We start from the raw sequence: 22,050 nt of genomic DNA, 5'->3' as shown, positions 1-22,050 counted from the left end.
TGCGGGAGGGAGCGGGGCTGCCCCTGGGCTCTCCCGGGCCGGTGTCGACTCTTGCGGGCAGTTCCCTCGGAGCTGGAGCTCTTACTTACAAGCTGAAGCTTCTTACTTACAAGGTTGATGAGACGGTGGGCGGTGTGAGCACACAGACTGGACGCTCCCTCGGGCCCTGTGGTCTGTGCTGGTGATGGAAGCCATGGCGCCCATGTCGGAAGGCGGCCCGGACACGCTGCTGCCAGATTTCCCCCCGGGGCCCCTGCAGACCTACCGGGCCTGCGCCTCCTTCAGCTGGAAGGAGCTGGCGCTGTTCTTGGAAGGGGAGGACCTGTTGCGCTTTAAGGTGAGAGCGTGTGGGTGTGCCCGCCGTCCAGGCGGGGTCTGGCGGGAGATGTGGGCCCTCTGTCCAGGAGGGGTCTGGCGGGCAGCTGTGGGCCCACCGTCCAGGTGGGGTCTGGCAGGCAGCTGTGGGCACCCTGCCCGGGCGGGGTCTGGTGGGCAGCTGTGAGCCCGCTGTCCAGGTGGGGTCTGGCGCATCTCACTTCATCAGCAAGGACGGGCCTTTCTTGCTCCATGAGCCCTGGGCCCTGTCCTGACCCTGACAGAGCACAGGCCCATCTCTGCACCCCATGGGGAGCCCCAGGGGGTGTTTGAGGAACGCAGGAACAACAGACATAGACTGTTTGGCTGAGCCTTGGCCCAGCTGTCCCCACTTTTCTGGGCCACATTGTGCCCAGCAGGCTGTGGCTTGGGAAACAGCAGGAGAGTGTGGGGAGACCCCCCAGGCCTCCTCACAGCCGCCCCGGCTCCCCACCTGCAGCAAACCGTCTTCACGGCTCTGGAGAACGACCCCCTCTTCGCCCACCCCCCGGGCGGCGACCTCCCGCTGGAGAAGTACCGGGAGCTGACCTTTCTGCGCTGCCGGCGGCTCCTGGAGCTGGACTTCCTGCGCCTGGAGGACATGGTCAGCTGCCCTCTGAAGGCGCTGGCGCTCATCGGGTGCCTGGGCATGTACGACTGGTCCCTGGGGACCAAGTTCTTCCTGAACATGCTGGTGAGTGGCGGTGGTGCGGCCCTTACGTCCGGGCGCTCAGCATGCCAAGGGGGCAGCCTTGTCTGGCCAGTGTGGGCCGGCCGGTCAGGCCCCGCAGGGGTTCGTGCATTCGGGGGGTGTTTAGAGGTATCTAAAAAACAACACACAAAACCAGCCCAGGCTGGAGCGCAGGCAGCCCTGTGTGTGGAGGGAGGGTCAGCATTCGGTGTGGGGGGTCAGGTCCTGCAAGAACAGGGGCTTTGGGACTTTCTTTGCTTTGTTCTGAAAGAGAAGAAAACCGTTAAGCGAGAGAAGGGGCGGCGGGTGGGAGGCAGAACCTGGGTCCTGGGCTGCGTGTCGCTGTGGAGGCGGTGCTGCCGGTGCCCCCAGCGCCTCGGGGTATTGTTGGGTGGAAGGACTCTCGGCCCTTCACGCCCCCCAGCCCCCACTGTCTCCTGCTGTCCTCAGACCCTTGACTTCTGGGCATCATGAACTGCTTGGGACAAGGAGCTGGGCCCGCCACCTAGGGCTCCGGCCAGGGCCGCTCTCGGGGAGAGACGCTGCTGGCCGGCCCTCATCCTGAGACGTGAGGGGCGGGAGGCACGCGGGGCCGGAGGGTCCGGAGGGGCGCCCCTGCCGCTCACAGGCCGAGTTCTGTCTGCAGACGTTTGCCTCGGCAGTTTACAGCTCTGGCTCCGAAAGGCACCTCAAGTACATCCCTAAGGTCTTCAGCATGGAGGTGAGTCAGGTGCATGGCAGCCGTGAGCCCCTCAGAGGTTGGCGTGATGGCGGGTCACCGGGCCCTGGGGCAGTGACGCCGGCTCTCCCCTGTCTGTGGGGCCCGGCTCTCAGCTCAGCCTCTCCGCGGCAGCCTGCCTTCCCGGCCTCGGAGCCCCTCTTCGCAGCGGCCCCTTCGTGGGTGGTGCTGGGTGGCCCCGGCCCCTCAGTGGGCAGGGGCGGCTTGGGGCTGGGAGGGGGCTGGCCCTTCGAGGAAAGCTGGCGGCGGCCCCGGCGGCTGCAGGGAGAACTCCTGCCTCACGCCAGCCTCTGCTCCGCGTAGATCTTTGGCTGCTTTGCCCTCACGGAGCTGAGCCACGGGAGCAACAGCAGAGCCATCCGCACCACGGCGCACTACGACCCCGCCACCCAGGTGGGCCCGGGCCCCTGGCCGTCGGGGTGGGATGGGCTGGGCGGAAGCCTAGAAGGCACAGGACGGCCACCGTCGCGTGGGGGAGGGGTCGGAGGGGCCCGGGAGACCCAGCTCCTGCCCTGAGGCCCGGGTGGGCGCGCGTCCTGGTCAGGCGGGTGATGTCGCCTGGAGCTTGCTTGGCTCACCCAGCGCCCTGCGCCGGGTGTTGGGTTTGGGCTCCCCCACCTGCCCGCCCACCTCCCCGAGTCCCGCGGTGGGCCTGGCTCTCAAGGCAGAGATACGAGCACATGGAAGCCACGGGGGTGGGGGGGAGGGAGGAGGGGCTCACGTGCCCGGAGCGCCCTGACCCACCCGCCCTGCAGGAGTTCGTCCTCCACTCCCCCGACTTCGAAGCCGCCAAGTTCTGGGTAGGCAACATGGGCAAGACAGCCACGCACGCCGTGGTGTTCGCGCAGCTGCACACGCCGGGGGGCCGGTGCCACGGGCTGCACCCCTTCATCGTGCAGGTAGGTTAGGTGCGCCGCATGGGCGGGCGCCGGGGCCTGGGGCGGGGTGCCTTTCCCCAAGTGCAGGCCCAAGTCGCCTCCTGCCTTAGTGGGAGTGGCCGCCGGGCTGCCCGCCAGGGTCACACAGAGTCTCGCGGGTGGAGCCCCCTCGGCTGTGGCCTGTTCCCAGCAGGAGGCCGGGCTGTGAGAGCTGCGTGGTCACTGGATGGCCAGCACTTGTCCCGCAATGGTTTTGTTTCGTTGTTAGAAAATCGCCTTTTGGAGATGGTTTCGCCTCTCTCCACCTTCCTCCGGTTTTTATCCCGTCTTAAGAAGTCTTTAAACGTTTTAAATGTTTACAACCCTAGTGGAAGACTTTGGACAACTCTTACTGGAAGTCGGTTTCTGTTGGGTTTTAGCCTTTATTTTGTTTTAAATATCACGACTGTAAAGTTGAAGCAAGTTAGAGGCTGGAACACGAGAGAATAAACCAAACCCTGAGCGCCCAGCTCCAGGCCGCTCTGCCGTCCGCACCAACTCTGCACTGTGCAGCTGGCGTGGGCTGGGCCCGCTTTGGGGGGCTGTCCCTGCCATGGGGGGCATCAGGGGCCACCCCGACACGCCTGCGTCCCAAGCTGTGACACCGCGGACTTCGCCAGCCACTGACAGGTGTCCCCAGGGGCGCTGCCGGCCTCTCAGCCTCCCTCCCTGCAGACTGTGGGCGAGTCTGTGGGGCGTTCCTTCGGGCAGACGTGCGGCAGGCAGGCGCCCAGCGTCCTGTCAGTCATTGCCACCCGGGGAGCCGGGCCTCCCGGGCTCGAGTGTGGCCCACGCCGACCAGCTCCTGTCTTAGCCAGGCAGCAGCAGCGAGGCAGGGACCCGCCCCCAGTTCCGGAGGCCGGGCAGGCTGCGGCGCCCGCTGCACACGTGTCTGGGCCCCGCCCCCTCGTCTTTCCTCCTCCGACTCCGCAGCGCCTTCCTCAATGCATTCGGGCCCTTCTGGTGTCGGGGTGTGCTCCGGGGGGCCCTTGTTGACCCGTCCCTGGAGCCCCGTGGAGGGCCGGGGCGCAGCACTCATGCATGTCCCGGTCCTCACGCTGCCGTCTGGCTTTGTGCTTTGTGCAGATCCGGGACCCGAAGACCCTTCTCCCCATGCCGGGCGTGATGGTTGGCGACATCGGGAGGAAGCTCGGGCAGAACGGTCTGGACAATGGGTACGCGCTGCCCTGATGGGGGGTGCTGCTCTCCCCGGGGTCGGGGCCCAGGATGGAGGGTCCTGCGCAGCGCAGGCTGTGGGCCGCTCCGCCGGCTCCTGTCCACCCACTCACACAGTCCCGGCCTGGGAGCGCCCCCAGCAGTGGGGACACGCACACCCCTCGCAGCTGCGCACCTGGCCGCGGGGCTGCCTCCTGCTGGGCTCAGGTGGCCGGCCCATCCACCCCCTCTGGCCCGGGCCGTGCACAGAGCCAGCTGGTGTTGGCACCGCTGGGTTCCCACCAGGCCCGGCGGGGCCCCCATGTCCACGCGGCCCTGTCTCACAGGGCTGGGGGCGGTGTGGCTGGGGCTGCAGGTGCGGGCGGCGGCGGGCAGGCGCTGTCCGACCCTGGATGCGAGAACCTGGCCTTCGCCTGGACCCGTGCTGGGGCCAGGCCGGGCGCAGGAGGTGCGGCGTTGACTCCGTGTGCTGACTCCGAGCGTGTGGGCACGTGTGCGGCCAGGCCGGGGCCCCACGGTGGGGCCTCTGGAGCAGCGCTCCTCGCCGCCCACCTGGCTTACAATCAAGTCTGTGACGGAGTTTCGCTGGGTGCCCCGGGACTCGTGCTCCTGGCTGGTGTCTCTCACCGCGTGCGCCGGGAGCAGGGGACCTGCAGGCACACTGTGCGCCGAGCAGTGGACCAGGGGCCGGCCCCCTCCTGCTCGCGTGGGGACACGCGGCGAGTACCAGAGTGGGGCCAGCCTCGCGTCCACAGCTCTGCTCCATGGCCGAATGCAGGTCACGAAGTGGCCACACACGGTCCGGGAGCCTCTGCAGCCAGGACTTGGCAGGCCAAGGCCCGGCCTCCCCAGGACGGCCAGCAGGGGGCACCCCAGGTCTGGAGCGCTGCTTGGCTTTGAAATCCTGAGGTCTCATCAGTGTTAGAATTCAGTGGAGTTTGTTTGTTTGTTTTTTTTAAATTAATTTATTTATCTATACAAGCACTGGGCACAGTCAGAAGCGCGGGAGGGTGAGAGAATCCACCAGAGCCGGAGCGGGGAGCAGAGCAGGCAGAAGGACCGAAGGACACTGCTGAGGGGAGCAGCGGGCGGCAGGAGAGGTCTGCGCGCCATGCGGGACCCTCCTCCGGTGGCCGGGGAGCAGCCGGGGATCGAACCGGCGCTGCAGGGCTGCGGGCAGGTTCGCAACCCAGCGCTCAACCGCTGCGCCGCCGTGGGGATTTTTTGAGTCAGTTATTTAAGAAAAAAAAAGATAATTTGACAATTTGTAGGATACATTTTGTCACTTCATAGGAATTCCTGAGTTCACGGCGGCTTTCTGGAAACCAGGGCAAAAGCACGGATGAGGCTGGGCAAACGGTGGAAAGCAAGGCCCGGAGGCCCTGCCCCGTGAGAGCCGGGACCCCGGCGTGGCGAGCCCTGTTCGCCCTGTTCGTCCGGGAGGGTGGGCCCTGGGTGGGGCGCGGGCACAGGGGAGGCCGTGGCCGCAGGGCAGACGGGGGCCAGGCTGAGGGCTCCTGCGCCCGCCGTGCGCACCCCAGGCCAGCTGGAACACTGGAGCCCCGGCTGCCTGGCCATCACTCTGGCCCCTCTGGCTTTTCTGGGCAGCTTTGGGGACGCGGCCTAGAGGAGCATGTGTGGGGGCTGCCCTCGTGGCACCGAGCCCCTTCCTGCTGGCCACTGTGCTCGGGCCTCCCCGTCTCTGGGAGTGAGAGTGACGGGGTCCACTCTCTGCAAGGGGCGTGCTGCCTCCGCAGAGGCTCCTGGCCCTGCATCCTCGGCTCCCGTGTGGCAAACCGGTGGGGGGCTCACGGCCTCCACCATGCCCATCAGCCCCGTGGGGCCCCAGTCCAGTGGCTCCCTGCTGGGCGGCCTCTGAGGTGCTGGCCGGCCGCTGACCTCGGCCACACAGCTGGGCTCTGGACGGACACCGCCAGCCTGGCTCCCAGATCCCTGCCGCCTGCACCCGGCCCCCTTCCCTGGCAGGTGCCACTGTGTCTCCCCAGAGGCTGCCCTGGAAGTGGGGCTTTGGGGAGACACCCCCACCAGAGGGTGACAGCTCACCTTGTTGATTCACCCCAGTGTTTACTAAATGTCTGGGAGGTTCTACTGCCCAGGGCCCTGTCATAAAACGGTGAATAAGCCCCTGGCACTGCTGATGAGAAGCAGGCGGCTCAGCCAGGAGCCTGGACATTGGCCATCACTCAGCAGGGTCACTTAGAGTGCTGTCGTGGGGGTAGAGAATCCAGGTGGGCTTCCTGGAGGAGGCGGCAGCCCTCGGCACCTACTTGACTGGCTGCCCGTGGGTCAGAGTGCCTGCAGCTGCGAGGAGCCAGCTGCCGGAGCAGTCAGGGCCCCTTGGAGGACTCGCCACCTCTTCTGACAGGCTTTTGGTGCCACAGGATGAGCCCAGGATGGGACCTTCTCAGGCGGGACGTGGCCATCGGCCCCTGTGTCTGCCCATAACGGGTGCAGCTGAGGGGGTGTGCCTGGGAAGAGCCGCAGGGAGCACTGTGATCAAGACAGGACGTGGGAGCTGAGGGAGGCAGGAGGGGGTCCGCTGAGGAGCACAGGGCAGGCTGGGGGCCTCCAGGAGGGCCAGGTGAGGGCTCTGACCCTGGCGGGGCCTGGGTGCAGGACAGTGGGCAGAGGCCAAGCGGAGGGGACTCGCTGTGTCCTGTGGTTTAGGACAAGGACAGTGTTTTGTCTGATCTAGGGAGTGCCTTAAGAAATGGGGTGTGCCCCTGGAGGGGCTCAGGCTCTGGGCCGGTCTGGGTGCATCGGCCATCGGTGGAACGTCTGCTCCTTTGTGTGACCTTGGCCTTCGACGGCAGTGGCCCAGGCCCTCCTATGGGGACAGCCGCAGAAACCCTCACTCAGCTGCCTGGCGGCCACGCGGCCCTCCCAGGAGGCTGACCAGGGCGGCTCTCGCTGGGCTCTGGGGCTAAGGTCTCCGTTTAAAACCTGTCACCTGGCAGAGACTCGCCTGGGAGCCCGGGGTTCTGCCCTGTAGAAGCAGCACCCCCTGCTTGTAGCTCCGCTCTATGCGTGCGCAGGGGCCGTCCCCCCCACCCAGGGCCCCGGAGCCCCAACCCTGTGCCAGCGCCGGGAGCTCGACTCCTGAAGGCCAAGCTGACCCCACGCTGACCCCTTGTACTTTGACCAGCTTTTTTGGTTCACAGTGGTGGGGTTTCCTGTCCGCTGGGTCTCCCCCACTGTCCTTGTCTCAGGGTGCTGGCTCCTTCCCGCGTCCTCTGCTCCATTCTCTGTGTGCCAGACGGGGCTGTGCGCTGGGCCCGTCTGACCACGGGTCTGTCCCCACAGCTTCGCCATGTTCCACAAGGTCCGCATTCCGCGCCAGGACCTGCTGAACCGCACTGGAGACGTCACCCCCGAGGGTGCCTATGTCACCCCCTTTAAGGTACAGCGTCTCCGGCGGGTGTGGGGAGCCCCTCTCTGAGGGGATGGAGACCCACAGGCTGCCGGGTCAGTGGGGGCAGCCTCTGTGATTGGCATCCCACGAGGAAGGGGCTCTGGGTCGGCCCACCCCCAGGGCCCCCCAGTGACCGTGGAGGCAGCCTCACCGCTGCCCAGGAGTGTCCACTCGCCTCACTGCCCTGCCAGTGCTGGTTCCAGAGGGTTGAAAGGTGAAGTATCACCTCTCTGACTGCCCACAAATGGGGGCGGGGGCAAATAGCTCTCTGTGGTGTCCAGGGCTCCCCACAGCCTAAAATTCACTGTGTGGTGGACACATCTGAGGCCTTTCTCAGAGGTGGCCCGGGCTGGAGTCGCTGGTCATGCCCCAGAGTCCAAAACACACGTGGTGGCGGGAGAGAGCCCGGCGCTGGGCACTCCCCGCGGGAGGGCGGATGGAGGCCTAGGGCCCGGGGTGCAGGGGGCACTCCCGCAGACTCATCGCCAGAAACACCTGCATGGAGACGCTGAGACGGGGAGGTGACCTGGACCGAGGCCTCGGGAGTCCCGTGGTGGGGGGGGGCAGGATTCGCCCCCACGCCCGGCCGGGGACTGAAGAACTTCCCCCGGAAAGTCTGGACTGTCCCGAGGGGCAGCGACCTGACCCCAGGGCGCAGGACGAATTTTGCCTTCAGCTTTCTGCAGCCTGAGCGCTGGGCGGGGGTGCTGTCCCCATTGGGGGAGTAACTTTAGCCCCCCAGGCCCTGGCCGCATGCAGGGATGTGACAGAATGACCTGTGGCTTTGAAGGAAACCGTGCGGACCCCGCAGTGGACACAGTATTAGGAAAGGCCCAGAGCGGAAGAAGCGGGCCCTGGTGGGGCCGCAGGGCGAGGGGGTGGGCTTGGGCTGGGGTCCATGTGCCTCTGCCCCAGGGACGCCTCCTGACGGCAGGCTGGAGGTGGGCGTCTGCCGTGATGGCTCCTTCTAAGGGGGCACCGACCGGCAGGGTCCCCACGCCCTGAGAGCCGTGGTCCAGGCAGGATGGGGCTGTCAGGCAGGGTCCACACGTGATAACCGGTGGGCAGCTGTGGGGCCCACCTGGGCCGCCACCCCCGTTGCTCCCCGTGGGGGCCCGCTTGCTCCCCGGTCGGCTGGTGGCCACACGGGTGCGCCCATCCCCCCGGGGCCTCCCTCACCTTCCCCGGGGGGCCCCGGGCGCCCTGCACCAGCTGGCCGCTGCCTCCTCTGTTCCCCCAGGACTCCAGGCAGCGCTTTGGGGCCTCCCTGGGCAGCCTGTCCTCCGGCCGGGTCTCCATCGTGGGCATGTCCGTGGTGAACCTGAAGCTGGCCGTGTCCATTGCGGTGCGCTTCTCGGCCACGCGGCGCCAGTTCGGCCCCACAGACGGGGAGGAGACGCCGGTGCTGGAGTACCAGATGCAGGTGCGGGCGCGCCGGTGACTGCGCCGTCTCGGACGCGTGCAGATGCGCTTCCACCCTCCCCCTTCACCACGGGCGGGGCACGCGGGGGCCAGGGCAGTGGACGCCCTCACCTTCCGGGTGGGTGCGCAGCTGGCGCTCCCGGGACGCGCCGTGTGGGCTGTGGCTGGTCTGCTTGGGCGCGGGCCCCGGGGTGAGGGCTGCCGGCGGCGCCCCTGGCAGGCAGGCGGCGAGTGGCCCTGGGAGGGGCCTGCGTGCGGTTGCAGCGGCCCACACGGCGGGCAGCAGCTGTGCCCCCCGCCCCCACCGTCTGCCCCAGGGTGGGCCGGGCTGGCAGGGGCAGGTGACGGCGTCCGAGGAAGCCAGCACAGAAGGCCGCTGCTTCCCAGCTCGCGTCTTTCCTGTGCCGCGAACTGTCTGGACCGTCGATGACAAGGAAAAGCAGGGTGTCCTGACCCACCGGGCACCCCACTCCCGCCAGAGCCGTGTGCGTGGCCTGCACCCTGCTGGGGGCCCCTCAGGCGCCTGACCTCCACCCTGTGGGCGCTGGCGCTGGCAACGGTGCCTCTGCAGGGGGCGCGGGGAGGATTGGGGGTGTGGGAGCCCCGGGACCCGCAGCCCCCCCCACGTGTGTGATGTCACTGTGCCGGCCCAGCCCCCCCGCCGAGCCGAGGGCCACACTCGGGCAGAGACGCCCCGCCAGGAGGGCATCCCGACTGCGGTTTTCCCGTCTGGCTCGGGCCCAGCTCCACCCTCCACAGGCGCAGGTGGCCGGGCCCTCCTCCTGCGGACCCCTCCGCCCAGTGGGCACTGGGGGGCCCTTCCCAGTGAAGGGGGGGGCAGTGCAGGCTGCGGAGCATCAGGTGGGAGGAGGCGGGTCCGGCCTCACCTGCCCACGCGGCCTCCGGGCGCCCCTTCCCTCAGCAATGGCGCCTCCTCCCGTACCTGGCCGCCGCCTTTGCCCTGGATCACTTCTCCAAGTCGCTCTTCCTGGACCTGGCCGAGCTCCAGCGGGGCCTCCTGGGCGGTGACCGCAGCACCCAGCAGGTGAGGCGGACGCGGGGCCTGCTGGTGGACTCTGGCTGGGCTGGGCCTGCGGGGCTCCAGCGTGTCCGTCCCAGGGCGTGGGCGCGGGCGGGGGTGCCCGTGGGAGGGGTCCAGGCGCCACCCCCACTCCCACCTCCTGGGCTGTGCTGACTCGGCGCCCCCACCCCTGCTGTGAGCTCAGCTGCTCTCCTGGACCATGTGGTTGGACACAACCCACCCTCCCCGCCCTCAGCAGATCTCGGGCGGAGCTGGTGGGAGTGGGGCTGACGGGGGGCCGGTGCCCACAGCATCCAGCGGGTCGGAGGTGGGCCCTGCGGACGGAGCCCTTGTGGTTCTGGGTGTCTGCTGGGGGGGTAGGTTCTCCGCAGCCCCTGGCGCTGCAGCCTGGGGGTAAAGTGGGAGTCAGAAATGCATGTGGGGACAGATTGGGGGTGTGGCACCTCGACCACACACTTGGAATAGTCCGTGTGACCCCAGGAGGCGGGTGGTGTTGGGGAGGCCGGCAGGGCCTGCTGCTGGGCAGTGGGGGAGCCTGTCTCCCCTCAGCATGAGCCCCGGGCCTCTGCCAGTGACACCGGGTGGGTCTGCAAGAATGTTCTGGAGTGCTCTCGGACCCGCACTGTGGCCCACACCGGGCTCAGGCCTTGTGGGGCTTGTCAGCTGCACTCCTGAAGTGGGGTGCCTGCGAGCCGGTGTGGGCCAGGTGTTGCCCCTGAGCCCCACGCTGCTCCCTGCATCTCTGCCATGTCCTGGCCCTTCGTCCTGGTCTTCCGGCGCGGCTGGCCCTTGCACAGCGCCTGCTCATTCCTCGTGTGTGAGCTGTAGGGAAACTGAGTCAGGGTGGATGTTCTTCTGCCATCGGCTTCCGGGCTGCGCCCCGAGACCCGGGGCAGCTGAGTGCACGCCCCGGGTGGGGGGGGGCGACCAGGGCAGCTGAGTGTGCGCCCTGGGTGGGGGCGACTGGGTGTCAGGCCAGGTGGGTCCTTGTGAGGTCCCCGCAGAGTCTCTGCGCCTGTGGGGCGTCTGCAGTCAGGCTGCAGGGCCATGGGCCTTGATTCAGGCTGAGCCTGTGTCTGCGGCGCCTCTTCTCACCTGACCTTGCTCGCCCCCAAGGCAGAGCTCGGACGTGAGATCCACGCGCTGGCGTCGGGCGGCAAGCCCCTGGCCTCATGGACGGCCCAGCGGGGGATCCAGGAGTGCCGCGAGGCCTGTGGGGGACACGGCTACCTGGCCGGTAGGTGTTGGAGAGGGGGGCGCCTTCCTGTCCTTTCCCTGCCCGACCAGGCGCCAGCAACCTCGGCGCCCACGCCCTTCTGCGCCCTCAGCTGCCTGGTGGTCGGCACCACGCGATTCTGCGGCCCCGCCAGCAGTCGTGACGCTTGAGGGTCGGGCCTGTCGGGAGCCGAGGCCGGCCCCTGCCCCCAGCCCCTGTGCCTGATGCCCGCCGCTCCAGGCGGGCCTGGCTTGGAATGACGACGCGTGGAGAAGCCGCGAGCCCAGCACACCCGAGCAGAGCTGGGGGCCGCGGCCACCGCGTCTCTTCTGACCAGGCCGCCCCAAGAGGACAGTTGTCTCTCTTGGTGTTGGCTGTTGTGTGGGCAGCTGGCGTGTGGTTGGAGCCCGGCCTCGGTGGCCTGGGCCCGCGGGGCTGCCGGTGTCGAGTGGGGTGGCCTAGGCACGGCGGGCAGGGCTCAGAGGGCAGCCGGTCAGGCCGGGTGTGCTCAGCACGGGGCGGGGCCTGTGCGGCGCCTTGGTTTGCCCTGGCCCTGGAATGGCCATCGTCACTGTGCAGTGCCCCTGCCGGCATCCTGTGCTCTGGCCCTGGGCAGCAGGGGGCCTGTCCGGCCCTCAGGGCCAGCGCCCGTTCCCCTGCAGCCATGCTGGAGGCTCTGGCCGAGTTCAGGCGCCCGGGCAGTGGCCCGAGGTGATCATGGATGACGAGGGTCTGTCAGGGCCTTGAGTGGGCGGTGGGCAGTAGGCTCGAGGCCTTGGGCCCGGCCCGCCCTCCCCGCGCTGACTGGTGGGTGCCTGTGGCCATGTCAGCCCCTTTCGTCTGTTCTCCCTTGGCTGCTTGTAACACATGGTGAGGCTGCCAATTGTTTAGCTTTGCTGAGATTTTATTTTATTTGTTAAAGATTTAATTATTTACGCATAGAAGAACTGGGGTGCAGGCCAGAGGTGTGGGGGGTGAGAGGATTTACCAGAGACAGAGCGGGGAGCAGAGCAGGCAGATCCACTGACACTGCTGAGGGGAGCAGCGGGGAGACAGGAGAGGTCTGCTGCGCCTTGTGGGTAGCTCCCTGGCCGGCCAGGGATCGACTCGCGCTGCGGAGGCTGCGGACAGCCTCAGAGGCTGTGTCCTAACCCCTTGCGCCACCAGGGAGGCCCCCTCACTCGGGTCTTAAACAGGAGAGGAGCTGAGGTGTGCAGAGCCGAGAGTCCCCAGGCGAGGGAGCCGGGCCCGGCCTGTGCGGCCAAGTCTGCAGAGGAGACTCACAAGTCCAGTGAAAGTGCCCTTTGCAAAGTCCCCCAGCTGTGCGGGTCAGTGGGCAGCCCCGCCTGGGCAGCGTGCGGGGAGGACAGTCGGGCGGCAGGGGCCACAGCCTTGCGGGGCCGGGGCCTGCACAGAGCCTGGGTTAGACCCTCGCAGCCTCTGCTTGACCAGACAGGCCAGGAGCCCCGCTCTGCCCAGCCTCCAGGAGGGACCCCAGGAAGGAACCAGGCATCTCCAGACTCTTGACAGTCTGTGTGAAGGGAGGGGTCGCGCGGCTGTGGAAGGAGGCTCCCTGACGCGCTGGGGGGCTCTGCTGGGTACCCTTGACTGCGGGCACTGCCTGCTGGCCGCGCTCTGTGTGCCCAGAGCTGGGAGGTGCAGGATGGGGGCCGGGCTGGGAGGAGCAGGTGGGGCTGGGGCGGGTGGGCTGGGGCACACCGGCGGTCCCCACCAGGGCCGGGGGTGACACCCGGCCCATTGCAGTGAACCGCCTGGGTACTCTGCGGGACGACAACGACCCCAACTGCACGTACGAGGGCGACAACAATGTGCTGCTGCAGCAGACCAGCAACTACCTGCTCGGCCTCCTGGCGGCCCCCAGCCCCGGTGAGCCCAGCCCCCACAAGGCCCCCATGAGCCCAGACCCTGTGAAGCCCCCAGGCCCCCATGAGGCCCCCGAGAGGCCCTGAGGCCCCCATGAGGACCCCGGCAAGGCCCCTGCAGGGTCCCGGGGCTTGGCCCGCCGGTGTCTGGCCCGTGACCTGCGCCTGCGTTGGCGGGAAGGACAGCTGTGTCAGGTCACTAGCTGTGGCCGACTGTCTTGCCAGCTTGGGGGGTGGCCCCTCAGGACACCCTGGGGTCCTTGCTCCTCAGCCTGCGGGTCCCCTAGGTGGCACGCGCTTTCGGAGCCCCTTGAAGACTGTGGACTTCCTGGAAGCGTACCCCGACATCCTGGGCCGGAGGTTCACGGGTCTCAGCGGCGCTGACCGCGTGGACGCCTCAGGTACTCTGCCCGCCTTCCCGTGACCCGGGTGGGCTCTGTGTGGGGCCGGGGGCCAGCGCGGGGTCAGGGCAGCGGTGCTGAGGGCTTGGCTCGGCCTGGCCACCCAGAAGGGCTCGGTTACGGCCGGCAAGTGTGCGAGATGCGGGAGGCCCGCGCCTGTCGCACGTCACCATCCCGCTGATTGCGGGGAGGCCACACCCGGCTTCACGGTGTGCATGTCCAGGGCTGCGGGCCACGAGGGGCCACCTTGCAGCACCTGTGCCAGGCCCCGTCACCGTCCCCCTCGCCCCAGTGCCCCTGGCAGCGTACGAGTGGCTGGTGTGCTACCTGCTGCGTGGCAGCCACGAGAAGCTGGAGCGGGAGAGGAGCGCCAGGGGCAGTGACTTCGAGGCCAGGAACAACAGCCAGGTGAGCTGCCCGCCTCGCCTGCAGCCCCTCCGCCCGTGGCCTGGTCCCGGCCCCACGCCTGGCGGGTGCCACACTCTGGCCGGCCCGTGGCCTGGCGCCCGGCCAGCGTGGGTGTCCTGCTGCGCGCCTGGCGGTGCTGGCCGCCGGCAGAGGTAGTGACCAGTGGGACCTGGCTGTGGCGCCTCCCGGCGGCCCCGCTCGCTTTCTCAGCTCCTCTGGCCTGGACCACGGCACCTGGTGGGTAGGCGTGAGCACTGGTCATGGAAGGCCTTGGCCCTGGCGCTGGAGGGCCTCCTGGCTTGCTCCCGGGAGCCCCTGCCCCGCCCGTCGGGTCCTCTGTGGTCCAGCATGCAGGGCGCTCCTTACCTGGGGTCTCAGGGTCGTCTGGAGGTTGTGGGTGGGGGAGCTGGGGCGCTCCCCAACTGGGTCAGCCCTTCGGGACTGTCTGCGAGGCTCCACGCCTGCTCCGGGGAAGCCACCCAAGCCCGGTGTCCACCCTGCTGCTGTGCCTGCCTGGGGTGGGGGTGGGCAGGGGAGGGTCTCCACCGGAGAGGCCCCTCGGAGGGCGGCTAGATTGTGAGCTTCACAGGTGCGCTCTGTGGCTTAGACCTGTGAATTCAGCGCATGGCCCAGGTCAGTGAGACGTCAGTCCATTGGACAGCAACCAAAGCTCGGGCCGGCAGATGGCCTGGCCAGAGGCTGCTTCCTGCACCCTGGGCCGGGGGCCTGGGGCCGGGGCGCAGACCTTCGTCCTGTGCCCAGGGTGATGCCGCCGTGCCGGGCCTGCCCTCAGCACCGTGCTTGCTCCCCCAGGCCTACTGCTGCCGCCCGCTGGCGCTGGCCTTCCTGGAGCTCACGGTGCTGCGCAGGTTCCACCAGCTCACGCACGGCCCCAGCGTGCCCCCCTCCCTGCGCGGCCTGCTGGGGCGGCTCGGCGCGCTCTACGGCTTCTGGTCCCTCAGCCAGCACACGGCCCTGCTCTACCAAGGTGAGGGCGCCCGGAGCGGCACCGCTTCCCTAGGGGGTGGTCCCCGGGCGGGGGCGCCTGAGAGACAGTGTTTGGGGGTGAGTTGCCCTTTGCAGGTGACCTAGCACCCAGCCCTGAACCCGCCTGTGCTTGCAGGCGGCTACTTTTCCGGGGAGCAGGCGGGCAGAGCCGTGGAGAACACCATCTTGGAGCTGTGCGCCCAGGTGAGTGGGGGTCTCCCGGGCGAGTGGGGGTCCCCACGCAGCGTGGCTCTCCTCATCCCAGGGGGCGGCCATGTCACACCCACGCCCCAGTCCGCCTTCCCTTCAGCCCCGCCTGGCGCGTAACTTGAAGGAAAAAACCTGCATTTTAGGAAAATTCTCGGGCGCCTTTTCTAAACTCCGTCACGCATGTGAGAAACGATCTGCGGACGATGAGGAGAGGCCACCGTGGCCGCCCTCGCAGGCTCCGTTCCCTGCCCTTGTAAACGCTGCCTTGCCTTCATTTTTCGGATGTATTTTCTGATATCTCAGCCGTTCGCTAAGTGAGGGTCCAGCCGCAATGTCAGGAGCTGCCTCCGCCTGGGGCAGGGGGCCGGGCGCCTGGAGAGCCCCGCCCCCCGGGCCGCCTTGGGGCAGGGAGCCGATGACCGGCGGCCCACCTGCAGGGCCAGCGCCAGCTGCTGTCACTCAGCAGTCACCGTCGGGGCTTCTGGGCCTGGCCAAGTGTGTGGGCTTTGTTTCCCGACAGCTGAAAGATGACGCGGTGGCCCTCGTGGACGTGATCGCGCCCCCCGACTTCATCCTGAACTCGCCCATCGCCAGGGCGGACGGCGAGGTGAGGGCACCCTGCCTGTGGGGGAGGCCTGCAGTGCACCTGGGGCCGCCGGCAGCCGCTGGGCACCAGCTCCTGGTGCCTCCAGGGACTCGTGGCACTTGGGAAGTCCCCAGCCTGCCCTCCACGTGATGGACGCCCCGGTCAGCACCGGCCGCGGTGCCTGCTGTCCCCCCCCCCACCCCACCCCCCGCTTTCTTCTTCTGGGCCTGAGCAGCAGACACCTCTTGGGCAGTGCCAGGCGCCAGGCTGCCCTGCTGTGCGGCCCAGCCTCGCCCCATGTGAGGGTGCCTATGCCCGGTGATCCCTAGGTGTGCGCAGCCCCAGTGCCACCACCCATGCCGTCCCAGCGTCCCCATGGCAACACGGTCATTTCAGAGTGGTGAGGTCACACCCTGTGGTCTCCCAGTGATGACCACTGGGTAGGATCTCCCCCAGGCCATGCCGGGCCCGAGCCCGTGCCATCCCTGCCACCCCTGGGCTGTGCTTGGGCAGAGCCTGACGCTGAGGGGCCAGAACCACCCCCTGGGAACGTGAGCTGTGCCCTCTGACCTCAGAGGGGGTCTCCCGGCTGTGAGGGGACGCGCTGACCAGGTGCTGCGAGGGAAGAGTCCCCCGGCTGCAGGCAGAGGCTGCAGGCAGAGGGTGTTGGGTCGTGAAACCTGGCCTAGTCCGGCCCCTGGAGGACGGCCAGGCCCCGTGTCCTCTGGGCCAAGAGCAGCAGGGTGCTGGGGCAGCTGCCAAACGCTCTTAGCAGGTGTGGGCTTAAAGGAAAATGAGCCTCATCCGCTCCCTGCTCCCGAGGAGGCGGCTGGTCTGCTGCCCCCCTCAGCCTTTGGCCCCGGGGGCCGGGGCCCCTCACTGCTCCCCCAAGGCCACAGCTGCTCTCCCCGGTGAGGCCTGCCTAGCCCTGGCAGGGAGGGTGTGCGGGCCCAGCCAGGAGGGCATGTGCGGGGCCACCTCACAGTGTGGGCCTCACGCAGACTGGCAGGGTCCCTGGGGCTGCGTCAGATTGAGGACAGAATGTCCACCTCCCACCAGAACGCCCCCGAAGGGCGAGTGGGCAAGTGGGCAAGTGGACGTGTGCGTCGTAACTGTTTCCCGCACCGTCATTTTCTGATGGCTCAGGTGCTGGAGGGCGGAGGGGGCCGTGCGGACGACATGGGAGTCCCCGTGAGGTTTTTCTAAAAAGCGCGGTGGAGACGCCCCGTGTTGTAACACGGCTGCACCTGCCCGCCCCGCCATCATGGCGTCCGGCCTTTGCAGCTCTACAGAAACCTCTGGACCGCGGTCCTTCAGGAGAGCCGAGTGCTGGAGAGGGCGTCGTGGTGGTCGGAGTTTGCCACCAACAAGCCCGTCGTGGGGCGTCTGAGGTCCAAGCTGTAGCGGCCGTCGCGCCCTGGGCCGGCGGAGCCACAGCCCTGCCCGCAGGCCCCATCCACAGACCCTCAAAGCTGCCCGGACACACCGACCTCTGCGCCTGCTGCCTCTGTGCCCCAGCCGGGCTCCCCGTCCCAGGGCGGGGGCGCCGAGGGGCCTGAGCCGGCCGCGTCTGCTGGGGAAGCCCGTGGGAGGCCCCTCCCCACGGCCGGGGCGCCTGCCCTTGGCTCTGCACACCCCGTCTTCCCGGAGGGTCTTCGCAGAGCTCTGCTCCGGGACTCAGTGCCGCGGGCTTCCGCGTGGGGCCACGGGGGGCGAGACCCTCGCTTGTTTCCACGGCCACATCGGGCGGTCTCGGGCCTCAAGCCACGGAGTCCGCCTCCAGGGCACAGAGGCCAACCGGGCCCAGCGCTCGAGTGCGCTGTCTCGGAAAATGGCCCCCTTGGGGCGGTGCCGGCTGGCTGCCCGGGCTGGGGACCCCGCCCCCTGGTCTGTCCTGCCCTGACCGCCTGACGGGAGCCGGTGGACCCAGCTGCCCCCACGCGCAGCCTGCCCAGTGCAGCATCTGGAGGTGTGGAGACGGCGTTGCGCGTCCCTCAATCAAGGAGACATTTGAAAACATCCCGCGGTAAAAACCCACGTGATTGGAATAAATTTTCAGACTTGAATGTCACCGCCTGCGCCCTCTCCCCGCGCCGGGCGGCAAAGCCACACGCTGGTCGGGCGCCTGCAGTCGGACGCCCCGCGGGAGAGGTGACCGCCGGCCGCGGGGCCCAGGCTTCCTTGACGAGACCCATGCCTGCCCGGGGCCCACGCTGGCACCGCGGGCGGCTTCACCCCAGTGAGGGTTCGGTGCTTGTGCCAAGCCTTGTGCTCGCGCGCGGGCCCGTGTCGGGCTTCCCCGCGAGCGCCCCCTCGTCAGGCGGACGCTTGGTCCAGTGAGCACGCGGGCCCAGGGCCTAGGGCCCTGCTTGGGCCGCCCGAGTGCTCCTGGCGCCCCTGCATCTCCCCGCACGTGGGCTGGCGAGGCTGCGCCCTCCAGGAGGGCAGCGGGAATGGCGGAGGGTGAGCCACGGCAGGCACAGGCTGCCCGCTGACCCGGAGGCACCCTGGAGGGAGGGCGAGGGGGTCTTCCCCAGGGTGGGGGCCGGACGATGGCACGTGGAGTGGGCCTCCGCTGCCCACCTACTCCTGGTCCCCTGCCCAGCCGGGGGCACCCCGCTGGTCCAGGCTTCTAGGGCAGATGCCCCTCACCTCGCTCTTCCCTTCGCCCGCTCACTGGCCCAGCGGCGGCCCACCCTAGGTCCCGTGGGGCCACGTCCTTAGGGTGACGTGGGGTGTGGGGCCAGATGCCATCTCCCCCTTTCACTGGACCTTGCCAGGCTGGGAGGGGGCAACAGTGTCCAGGAGCTGGACCTTCAGACCCCAGCCCTGGCCCACGGCCCCCCCAGACGTGTGGGACCGGGTGTCCTCAGCCTGGCCAGGGCCTTGGGCTGCCCCACCGCACGGCCTCTGCTCCCCCTGCGCCCGTCTCCTGCCGTCCTGCAGCGCAGCAGGGTCTTGGGCTTTGGGCGTGGCCCGAGTCAGGTCGGTGAGCCCGAGAACCCAGTGTTCCTACTGGTTTCCAGAACATTCCACTGCTGTTTCCACTCAAGTGCAAGGACTGACCTCAGCCGGTTTCTGCTCCACCCGACTGTCCAGTGCCGCCCAGGGAGGAGGCCCAGCTGGCACCCGGGCGCCCGTGTTCCTCTGGGGCCGGGGGCCAGGACGTGACGGCCAAAGGTGAAGTGACCGTGCCAGCTGGGCCGCGCCCTTGGCCCCGGGGGGTCAGGCGGGCTTGTTCTCGCCCTTGACTGGATTTGGGTGTCAGTCCACTCCACACTGGAACGAGGAGGCCAGCGCCCGGCCACGGCTCACTTTGGAGAGAGACTGGCCTGAGGCCTCACAAAGCCGTGGGGTGTGAGCCTCCCCTGCCCTGGGTGGGTGTCCCGTGGGGAGCGAGCCCCCCCCCCCGGCCCTGGGTGTACGTGTTTCCTCTGGAAATCAAGTCTTCCTCTTGCCCCAGAGTGAGACTTGCAGGAAGGGCACTTCTTGGGCCGTCCCTGCTCCCGGCAGGTGCTGGCAGGCGACTCCAGGGTCAGCCTGGGCTGCACCCAAGGGCCCCCACAGAGCCAGGCATCTGCCCAGCCTGGCCATTCAGCCTGCACACTCACCCTCGCCTGGCGCCCCTCCATCGGACATTGCCGCTGCCTCGGGGTGCTGGGTGATGGAGGGCGCGTCGTTTGGCTGAGCATGAGGAGGCCGCCCCGGGCGCTTGGGGTCCACGTGCTGCCCCGGCCCCTCCAAGGACCCCTTCTGTTAAGGGCCTGCTCAGCAGCCCTGGGCCAGGGACCTACCAACCGCGATGGGGTTGTGGGGTTCGTGAGGCTCTGGGTCCTCTGTGCTCTCCTGGGCTGCAGGGCGAGTGCAGAGGCCATGGTGCTGGGGGTGCTGCCCGGCTGGGGCATCAGGCCTGGAAGTGGGCACCAGCCATCCTGGCCCCGGAGCTGCCGCATGGGCGCTCGAGAGGTCTGGGAGGGCTGGGTGCCACTGTGCTGCTGCCCTGGCCTCCCACTGGGCCCATGCCCCACCGCACTGGGGGTTGGGGGCAGCTGAGGGGCCACAGGCCGCTCTCCACATGGGGCTCTGGTTGGGGTGCCGCACACGGCCAGTTCCTGCACTCAGGACCAGCAGGCAGGGGCTGGACACTGGTTGGCCGGGAAAGGGGGCAGTGAGGGCGGCTGGGCCTGGTGGGGGAGGCCGGGGAGGGCTGGGGCAGCTGGGCATGTGGCTCTGATGGCCATGGGCTGTGGTCATTGAGACCAGCTGGCCCCAGACGGCCTCCAGACCAGCGCAGAGATGGCGCCCGCAGCCCGGGCCGGCCTGATGCCACAGCTGGGCGGGACACGCCTGGTGCTCACAGAGGGCTCGTCCCCCCTCCCGGCTGGGGTCACGGCTTCCGAGCAAAGGTCCTCTCGGCCACCAGTGCTCCCGTGGCCAGCCGGGAGGGGGCCTGGGGTGAGGCTGAGCACCACCCTGGAGCTGTCGCCTCCTGGCTATAGGGGAGACACTGAGGAGGGGGAGACGAGAACGTCCAGCCCAGCACAGCCCCTGGGTCCTCGCTGCCCAGTGCTGGCCCGACTGCAGCCACTCTCCCTGATACCCACTCCCCAATGCGGGTCCTGGTGAGGACCCGGCTCCTGCGCAGCGCTTTCTCGTCCAGGTCACAGTACAAACATCACAGAGAGAACCAGACCCTCTCCTGTGCCCCGGGGCCTGTGTCCACGTCTCGATGCAGGCTGGACGTGGCTGCAGGGGGCAGACGGACCCTGGAGCCCCCTGGCTTGTCCCTTCCACCTGCCTGGGACACGCACACCAAGTCCCGGACACCTGCCTCTACTGCCCGCCTGTCCCTCCTGCCATGGGAACAGGCGCTGAGTCTGCAGCTCTGGGAGCGAGGTTGCTCAGGTCGGCCAGCACACCCCCTTGCCTCACTTTCCTTCTTGAAATGGAAGAGTCCGAGAGCCCAAACCCACAGCCCCTCCCACCACGGCCGGGCCCCCAGACCGGGAGGCTCTGGGGCGCTGCTCCAACTGCTGGGCGCCTGCCCCGGCGGGGCCCTGGGAAGCCTCGGGCCCAGTGCTGTCTGGAGCCGGCACGCGCGGCCACCACCCCCGGGTTCCGTGCGGAAGCCCAGCTTGGCTCGGCCCCCGATGAGGGAAGCGCCTGGCATTTCACAACTTTCCACCCTGGCAGGAGACGAACAGTATATTTTCCATCTGAAGTCACCGCGTCAGAGCAGAAACCTGAGCCTGAGGGTGTAAATATGGAGCTGGCACGGCAGGCGGCACGTGCCCCCAGTGCCCAGCCGCCGCGGGCAGGCGCAGACCCTGCTGCGGGGCAGCGGCCACCTGGCTCAGCCTCGGGACGCACACGCCTTGCTCAGCCATTGCCCAGCACGGGGCTGTTTGCAGAGGCAAGATGGGGCCACTGGGCGGGCCCTGACCCCACCTGGCGGGCCCCCAGGGAGAGCAGGGCACAGACACACACGGAGGACGCCTGTGAGGACACGCCCTGCGCCCAGGAGGGCCGGACCCCGATCCAGTGCTCACATCACCCATGGTCGGGGCGGCCACCGGGGTTGTGGAAAGTCGCCCCAATTAGCACTTTCATCTCAATCTTGTTTTCCGTCTCAGCCCCTCCCCGGGCTCCAGGCCAGCTGCAGCAGGTCGGCTGCGGGAGTGGAGAGCTAGGGTGCTGCTCCCCCCACAACTCCAGCCCTGCTGCTGGGGGCCGTGGTTGGAGGGGGTGTCCTGTAGCCCCAGCTCCTGCCCGGCCGCTGCCCCTGTCTCTGCAGCAAACCCCACGGTCACGCTCGAAGTCCCCTGTGCAGCGGGCATCAGGCCCCATCTCTGGGGGTGTCAGGGTGTTGCTGGGGAGGGACCCCTGTAGGGCTTCACCAGGCATAGCCGAAGCATGGGGGACATGACTCTGCTAGACCTGGGCTTCCCCCTCCGGCTCCGCCCCTGCCCCAGGGCCAGCCGCGCCTCTGGCTGCCCTTCGTCCCCCAGCCTCAGTCCCCGAGGGCACGGGCCTGGCTCAGGCCAGCTGCTCCTGTCTGGCCCCTGGCCCCCAGGAAGCCCATGCGCTTCCCACAGCGGGGGCACAGGCCTCTCCCCGGCACCCACCCGGCCCCTGCCCCTCCCGCCTTACCTCTGCTCCTGGAGTGGCCCAGGGTGGAGAATGCGGGCCCTCTCCCTCCAGCAGGTGTCCTGGGGCAGGCTCTGGGGCCACGGGTAGAGGCAGGCCCTGTGTGGAGGCAGGAAGGGCACTGAGCAGGTTTTCTATGATCCAGCGGACCGGGGAAAGGAGGAGAGAGTCCCGGAGCCCTCGGTGGCTTTTGTAGGCTTTTATTGGGATTTACCAGGCACACGGCAGGCAGGGGTGCCGGGGGGCCGGGAGGCGGGCAGGCGTCCCAGCCCCCAGCAAGTCTTCACTCTGGGGTCCCCGGCGACCTCTCACGTTCTCTCTGCTCTTCTCTTCTCCTGCTCCTCTGCTTCTTTCTCGGCTTCTGCTGGCGTCCCCGTGACGTCGCCCCTAAAAGCCCAGTCTCAGCCCAGGTGAAGCCCATCTCCCTAGGCCCACCCC

The 22,050-nt window shown here is 68.5% G+C and overlaps 1 protein-coding gene across 3 annotated transcripts; it reads left to right on the top strand.

Moving 5' to 3' along the window:
- Nucleotides 1-193: 193 nt before the first annotated feature.
- On the top strand, nucleotides 194-17,525 carry ACOX3 (acyl-CoA oxidase 3, pristanoyl; the record flags this gene model as incomplete). 3 transcript variants are annotated; one of them, XM_084233199.1, is made up of 17 exons in its annotated part: nucleotides 194-337; nucleotides 815-976; nucleotides 1,692-1,766; nucleotides 2,088-2,177; nucleotides 2,540-2,683; nucleotides 3,788-3,876; nucleotides 7,202-7,298; nucleotides 8,551-8,733; nucleotides 9,655-9,777; nucleotides 10,891-11,011; nucleotides 12,755-12,877; nucleotides 13,161-13,274; nucleotides 13,567-13,682; nucleotides 14,496-14,670; nucleotides 14,806-14,873; nucleotides 15,400-15,486; nucleotides 16,750-17,525. In XM_084233199.1, 17 exons carry the CDS (start codon nucleotides 194-196, stop codon nucleotides 16,867-16,869), a joined length of 2,031 nt encoding a protein of 676 aa, XP_084089325.1. In that variant the 3' UTR covers nucleotides 16,870-17,525. The 3 variants fall into 3 exon arrangements, with proteins under 3 accessions (XP_084089325.1, XP_084089324.1, XP_084089326.1); XM_084233198.1 differs by having other exon boundaries at nucleotides 815-1,048; XM_084233200.1 differs by lacking the exons at nucleotides 14,496-14,670; nucleotides 14,806-14,873; nucleotides 15,400-15,486 and having other exon boundaries at nucleotides 815-1,048.
- Nucleotides 17,526-22,050: the final 4,525 nt, after the last annotated feature.

The sequence above is a fragment of the Talpa europaea genome (genome assembly GCF_964194135.1).
Source record: "Talpa europaea genome assembly, chromosome: 5".
Taxonomy (NCBI): domain Eukaryota; kingdom Metazoa; phylum Chordata; class Mammalia; order Eulipotyphla; family Talpidae; genus Talpa; species Talpa europaea.
This window is presented reverse-complemented; position numbering and strand designations above follow the sequence as displayed.